Here is a 7,458-nt window from a genome sequence, read left to right as displayed (position 1 = left end):
CTTCCATTTAGCTTGAAAACCTTTGCTGAGTCTGTGTGAGAGAGAGGCAGCGTAAGGGGAAGAGAGAGATGATTTTCTCCAGCAGCATCACTGTTCTGGGAAAATGGCTTGGAAATGGAGTTTGACGTGTAACCATAAAACCAACCTTCCCTTTTTCACACGGACAGCTGCTTTACAATGTTCAGCACATGAGTGTCACAAACTGAAGCCAGTAAAAGAAACAGCACTCAGCTGGCCTTGGAAGCCCGCACAGGCAGACGAACAGCAGGAGTAGACCTTCAATGGAACACAAATGCACTTTGCCAGAAATACAGAGAGACACCCTGGGGCTCAATTTCCAGCTGCTTCTGTAAAGATCAGCAACAAAAGTCTCATTGCAGCTCAGTTTAAATGGCAAAGGGTTGACTGACAATCTGTAGTCTCTGGGAGAGCTTCTGAGCCAAGAATTCCCAGTGCTCATTTCCAGCTCCACCATTTCCCCCTATCATGCCTGATGCTGCAGGTCCACAAGGTGTAAACAAGGGGCTGTGGCACCCCCTTTCCCAGCCTGAGGCAGAGACTTGTCCAGAGCTCTCCCTCAGACCTGCAGTGCTTGGCAGTTATCACAAGGGGAATGTGGGAGGGAACAAGGGGGTGGCAAAGACCACAGGATTGATCCCCACCAACAGGATCTCTGCACTGGCACAGGACTGTGTATCCTTGCTGCCCAAGTGAGAGACACACGGGTTAGTTTTCAACCTGTAAACTTCTAGATTTTGTGCATTTACAATCAAGAGACCTGTTCTCAGCACAGGAAAGCTGATGTGCTGTGGGGTATTATGGTGCAACAGAAGAGTGGACCAGGCTCTGTCATTTAAAAATACTGTATTTTATTTATATTTATTTACTTATGAAAACCTAAGAGTAAATGAGCTAAGAGTGTCACCAGTGATGAAGCCACACAAAGACTGAGACATGAGATCTTCACAACCATATTACACAAAAAAACCCTATGAAGAAGTGAGACACGGTTTGGGTGCTTTCAGCTGGGCATCAGGAAACCTCCTAAAGCGACAGCTTCCATAGAAACAACTTTCTTCTTAGTGGAAGCAGGATGCAGCTAGCATCCACATTAGTAGCACACCCTTGCCAAAGCATCACCCATGTAAGAAAGCCGGGATATTTATTGATTGTACCGACACATCACTGCTAATAAACCTTCTCTCCCAATATGCTTTCAACCATGTCCTTGATCACACTACACAACTGATCTGCTCTCCACCATGTAGCAGTGGCCGGCCTGAGGATACACCCTGCTGTGTGTGCCTGGTTCCCTGTAAAGCAAAGGATCTGTGGGTTGCTCGTCTGAGCCAACAGCGTTGTGCCGATCTGGCTCAGCTAAACTCCATGGGAGCTATTTTGGTGGTCTCTCCAGTACTGCACAATACAAGAAGCACGGCCTAAAGTAACATCCACCTACAACACACTAGTAGATCATTTCAGATTCAGTACTATGTACAATTTACTCTTACTTAGTATACTAAGGAGCTGTGATATTTCTTCTGAGACATGTTATTTGACTGACAATTATTGAATCCTTCTGTCCACTGGGCTGCAGAGGAATGTTGCACTCTGGCTATACCATCAAGTTAAGAAACTTCAACAACCTGCCTCAGTTCTTCAAACAGGGGCGTGAGCTCCTTCTCTAAACTTACAATCAGCCCTGGAAAGAGAAAAGAGACAGAACATTCCATCAGACAACATCACTGAGAAGCCTCCCTCTAAAGCCTGCAGCTCCCTCCCCCTCCCAAGTCAAAGGCAGCGTTTTTCAAAACATGAAATGTTTTACTTGAGCTGCTCACTCTCCACGGGAACAGTGTGCAGCACCCCCAGGCAGGGGGCCTGCAGCCCCCACCACTAGCAGAGGCACACCCCACACAGTGCAGCTCTCCCCCCACTATCGCCTTGCTGCTTCCCACAGCTACTGGGGCCCAAACAGCTGTGCCAAAATCCAGTGCCTTCTGCTCATATTCATCAGCCATCATGAGCAAGGCCAGGTGCCTGGCTGAAGGAATTCCCCACCCCACAGAACTGAGAAGACACAGCTGCACATTACTGCAAAATGTTAACCTGGAACCGACAGAAAGAGACCGAACAACTGGTTTGTACAGCACAGTAACTGCCAGGATAGCAAACACTCTCAGGTAGCAAGAGTAAGGTTAGTCACAGGAGAAACATGCTTCTAGAAGAATAACTTCAGCAAGTCACCTAAAATCTCTGAATTTTTACTCACACCTTTCCCTTCTCACCTTCACAATATGCTGACAAAATTCACAGCAGGAGCAAAGTTAATACAGTTAGAAGTGAATTCAGGTAATTTATTTTCAATTACTTAAATACCTGGGCCTTAAAAGACTGCAGTATTTAAAATGCATGTGAAGACATACCGGTATTGGCATTGCTGCTAGCAATGAAACTCACTACCAAAGGCAAGCGATTGAACTGCACCACCTGCAAGGAGAGAGAACAGTGCTCAGACAGAAGCTAATGCATGTTGGACGTTGGAGCTCTGACACAAATTCTTTTGGAAAAAAGCAGCCTTCTCAGTTTAAAGGACAAGCAGGAGCAAGAGCCACAGGGATGACTTTTCAGTTTATCTATTTCTCAAGATTAATGGTTAAAAACACCAACAGAACTTACACCACAGTACAAGGAGCTGCATGGGAAAAGCCTGGTACTTCCCTCCCCCTCCATGTTCTACAGTGTGTTGTCCACCAGAAACCCAATTCAGCTGCAAATGCTGAAGAGTACACCATGGAGGCCATGCTCTCCAGAGGAAACAAGAGGGCAGGCAGGTTTATCATTTTAAAATACTGTTCCCTATACAGAAGTATCTCTTCTTCCATTAATAGGGAACTGGAACTTTGGGCATAACAATAAGCTACAGCATCAAGAGAATCAAAGCATGTACTCCATGTGTGTAAAATAACTCACTGACCCATTTATTATCCAAACAAAGCTTGATACACTGTAGGCTAAACTGTTTGTCAGTTTACTGCAGTCATAACAAAAAGCTCTCAGGACCACTAGAATTTGAGAAGGAGCAGAAACAAAGCAGGCGATGGATTACACAAATATCAGTTTGTGAACAATGTGAGTGGTATTTCAAAACTTTCTCACCTCAAAGTCACACTACGTGAAGTAGGCTGCATGTGCTTAATTAACTTTAGATGTCACTAACTACAAACAAATATTGTTTATAAAAGAGAACATAAACCCTTCATAACAGATTCTGAAGGCCATATGAGCAGTATCTGCTGCAAATTCATGATTACTACCTGTACAGAAAACTTTCCCAATTTCAGTGAGTAAATCTCAGTTTTGAGACATATAAGGGAAGTTTAATAAACAGTGTGAAATTTTGGCTTAGCCATTTAAGCAAAATAAGAAATAAACCACAATTACTTCAACAGCAGCCAAGTGGATACAAAAGTTTAAACCACTCTCTCTCTCTTGCTCAATGTAATATAGAAACAGTTCAGGTCACTGAAGACAAAGCACACTCAGGTTACTCACCTGGTACGTATTGTAGTAGCAGATAATACTTTTGTTTTTAGAAAGTCCTAATTTACTGCCCTGATCTGTGGCAAGGGCAAAGGTGGACAGGAAGCCAGGTCGCAGTGCATGTTCTGGAGCATTATCATTGGCAACTGGAACAAAACGAGAAAATTCTTATCTTTACATGGCATCTCTGACTGCATCCCAAGCCCTTATCCAGTGTAGTGCTCTGCCAAAAGCAGATCTGCTGTTGGGGAACACACAGCACATCTTAGGTGCTTCCACAATTAGCACAAGACAATCTTCATGAGCAATACATCCTTTAATGTTCTGTATGTGATGAAAGCTCATTACACCAAGTGTCCTTCCTGGCGTACCTAAGAAACAGTCTTTTCTTTTAGGATGCAGAGCCTGTGCTGATGCCCCTTGGGTTCCATATCCCTCACTGTCTGCACCCATTCCAGCCTTTGAATTGATTACTGCAACACAGTCACTTGACTGTGAACAGGTGAAGATGTGCGAGTTCTGCTGGGAGTTTCAATACTTTTCCGGATTAAAAAAAAAATAAATCTGCAGTATTTGAACCTTTGTATCTTTAAACTAGCGTACTCACAACATAAAAGCATCTTGAACAAGAAATGCAGAAGATAAAAACTACAGTACCAAAAAGCAAACTAAACATATGTAACAACTGGATGCAACTGTTTCCAAGCACAGACCAGCCCAGTCAACAAAATACTGCTAAGCTCTCTCTAGTACTCAGTATCAATCAGCCTGCGAGTGACTTGAAGATATAAGGACCTTATAGCATTAAAACCCCTTTCACCAAGGAAAACTTCCATGGACTGCAATTACTGAGGACACAAACAAACGGATGCATTTAAAGAGGTACATAATCAATTACTGAACTTGAAATAAAAGTCGAATTTAATTCTTCCATTTGGTATATTCAGGTATTTGGCATAACCAGAGAAGATTTTGCTGTACTTCTCCACCCCCTGCTGTTCAATCACGATTTCAGCTGTAGGGTACAGCAAGAAGCTGAAGTTACCTTTGATAACAGGCACACCGTCTCTGTCTGAGACCACAATAGCATGAAGACCTTCAACACTGCAAAAAAAAAAGAGAAGGATGACGAAGAGACACCATTTTAAAACCACAGTAATTAGTAGCAAAGATTTTTTTCTGAACAAATGTGCAAGGAAGGGGGAAAACATGTTAAAAACTGATGCCTTCAGTAATTTAATACTTGTTCTGTGTAGTTCAGACAGTACAGTTCTGGTGCTCCCAATAATATGCAGGACATGTAACTGCTGGAGCAAGCCCAGAGGAAGGCCACAAAGTTGATAAGGGGACTGGAGGAAGTTGGGGCTGTTCAGCCTGGAAAAGATAAGGTTGCGTGGAGACCTCACAGCAGCCCTCCAGTGTCTGAAGGAGGCCTACAGGAAAGCCAGAGAGAGACTTTTTGTCAAGAACTGTAGTGACAAGACAAGGAGTAATGGGTACAACTTAGAAGAGGGAAGATTTAGGTTAGATATTAGTAAGAAATTCTTTACTGGGAAGGTGGTGAGGCACTGAAACAGGTTGCCCAAGGAGGTTGTGGATGCCCCAGCCCTGGCAGTGTTCAAGGCTAGATTGGATGAGGCTTTGAGCAGCCTGGTCTGGTGGGAGGTGTCCCTGCCCATAGCAGGGGGGGGTTGGGATTAGATGGCCTTGGTCCCTCGCCCCGCAGAGACCCAGAGTTACCTCGGCAGCTTCTTATACAGGAACCGCTTCAAGTCCTGCGGGCAGAGACGGGCACCGCGTTACTCACCCGCTCGGAGAGGGCGGGGGAGCCCCGAGCTGCCTCCCCGACCGGCCCCAACACCCCTTCTCCCCGGCGCTGCCTCCCCGCCCGGCCCCGGCCCCGGCCCGCCCTCGCCCCGGACGGACCCGGCCCGATCCCCCCGACTCCCGGCCCCCGCCAAAAGCCGCCGCCCGCGTCCCGCCCGCCCCGAGGAGCCACACTCACGTCGGCCATGGCTGGGGCCCGCCCGGCGCTGCTGCCGCCGCCACCTCTGCGGGCCTGAGAGACGAGACAGAGGGCGCCCGGTCAGCAGAGGCGCGGCCGCCGCCCCGAAGGAGGGGAGCGGCGAGAGAGAGGGAGGGCGCGCTCCCTCCCCGAGGCCTGGCCGGCCGCTCCCCCCCGCCCCGCCGCCGTGGTAGAGGCCGCTCCCACCCGCCCCAGGAGGGGAGCGCGGTTGGGCCGAGACCACCGCGCACCGGGGAAGGGTGTGTATGCAGGGGGGCAGGGGGGCAGAGGGGAGAGGTGCGGCGCGGCGCGGCGCGGCACTGCCCTGCCCTGCCCTGCCCTGCCCTGCCCTGCCCTGCCTTGCCTTGCCTTGCCTTGCCTTGCCTTGCCTTGCCCTGCCCGCCCTGCCATACCTGTCGGCGCCGTCGGCGCGCCCTGCACGGTCCCGCCGCCGCTTCCCCTCGGAGCCGCTGTCACATGATGGGCGGTGCCGCCCTCCCAACCCCGGAACCGCTTCCCCACCGCCTCCGCCCCGCCCCGCCCCGGCAGCAAAACGCACGAAACCAAAATCAAACCCTACGACTGCAGTTAAAGGAAAACAACAAAAAAGAAAAGTCCATTTCTGCCGAGTAGAGCCACTCCCAGCTTTACTCTTCATTTCCCCTACTTTTGGATCTAGTCTATCAAGCCTAGTCTTCTATCTAATCTTCAAAACCTGAAGGCTGATAATTTAACAGCTAATGTGAAGAATTAAAATAGATGAATCCAGTAGATGCCCACAGTGTAACAATAGTAACGGCACAACTGTTTTTAAAGTCTTGTATCAGAATCCAGGACCCTTCGTGGTAGGTCCAAAAAAAAAAACCAACCCAACCCTGCTCAGCCTGTAACAATGCTTTTTCTCTTAACAAAGAGCTGCTACAGGCCAAGCACAGAGTCACAGAATCAATTAGGTTGGAAAAGACCTCTGAGATCATTGAGTCCAACCTATGACCCAACACCACCCTGTCAACTAGACCATGGCACTGAGTGCCAGATCCAGTCTTCCCACAGACCTCCAGGGATGGTGACTCCACCACCACCTTGGGCAGCTCATTCCAATGTTTAATCATCCTTTCTAAGAGGAAATTCCTCCTAATACCGAAACTAAATCTTCCCTGATGCAGCTTGAGCCTGTGTCCTCTTGTCCTGTCACTAGTTACCTGGGAGAAGAGGCTGACCCCGCCTGGCTACAACCCCCTTTCAGGTAGCTGTAGAGAGCGATAAGGTCACCCCTGCGCTTCCTTTTCCCAGCTCCCTCAGCCGCTCCTCATAGGACTTGTGCTCCAGATCCTTCACCAGTTTCATTGCCCTTCTCTGGACTCGCTCCAGCACCTCAATGTCCTTTCTGAACTGAGGGGCTCAGAACTGGATACAGTACTTGACGTGTGGCCTCACCAGTGCTGAGTACAGAGGGACAATCACTTCCCTGGTCCCGCTGGCCACACTATTTCCTATATGAACCAGGATGCCATTGGCCTTCTTGGCCACCTGGGCACACTGCTGGCTCATGTTCAGCTGCTGTTGCCCAGCACTCCCAGGTCCTTTTCTGCTGGGCAGCTTTCCAGGCACTCTGCCCCCAGCCTGCAGCACTGCATAGGGTTGTTGTTACCCAAGAGCAGTACCCAGCACTTGGCCTTGTAGAACCTCATCTGTTTGGCCCTGGCCCAGCAGTCCAGCCTGTCCAGATCCCTCTGCAGAGCCCTCCTATCCTCCAGCAGACTGACACACCCAACCAATTTGGTGTCATCTGTGAATCTACTGAGGGTACACTCAATCCCCTCATCCAGATCATCAATAAAGACATTGGACAGGATGGGCCCAATACTGAGCCATGGGGGACACCACTAGTGACTAGAGCACTTAACTGA

At 48.7% G+C, this 7,458-nt stretch overlaps 1 protein-coding gene across 1 annotated transcript; it reads right to left on the bottom strand.

The window, feature by feature from the left end:
* Window positions 1-847: 847 nt before the first annotated feature.
* LAMTOR3 (late endosomal/lysosomal adaptor, MAPK and MTOR activator 3) lies at window positions 848-6,022 on the bottom strand. The gene is made up of 7 exons (XM_027738156.2): window positions 5,962-6,022; window positions 5,549-5,602; window positions 5,284-5,318; window positions 4,589-4,647; window positions 3,556-3,689; window positions 2,427-2,490; window positions 848-1,702 (listed from the first exon to the last, which is right to left on the bottom strand). The coding sequence occupies exons 2-7, from the start codon at window positions 5,555-5,557 to the stop codon at window positions 1,629-1,631; spliced, it is 375 nt and encodes a 124-aa protein (XP_027593957.1). The 5' UTR covers window positions 5,558-5,602; window positions 5,962-6,022; the 3' UTR covers window positions 848-1,628.
* Window positions 6,023-7,458: the final 1,436 nt, after the last annotated feature.

This window comes from Pipra filicauda, unplaced genomic scaffold, assembly GCF_003945595.2.
Source record: "Pipra filicauda isolate LSUMZ 115617 unplaced genomic scaffold, ASM394559v2 scaffold340_size778089_pilon, whole genome shotgun sequence".
NCBI lineage: Eukaryota > Metazoa > Chordata > Aves > Passeriformes > Pipridae > Pipra > Pipra filicauda.
The sequence above is the reverse complement of the archived record's forward strand: the minus strand, read 5'-3'. Positions and strand labels throughout refer to the sequence as shown.

Coding starts and splice junctions, on each gene's coding strand:
- LAMTOR3 (XM_027738156.2), bottom strand. Junction 4,648..5,283: donor CTGTATAAGAAGCTGCCGAG/GTAACTCTGGGT, acceptor TTTTTTTTGCAG/TGTTGAAGGTCTTCATGCTA. Junction 1,703..2,426: donor TAGCAGCAATGCCAATACCG/GTATGTCTTCAC, acceptor TTCTCTTTCCAG/GGCTGATTGTAAGTTTAGAG.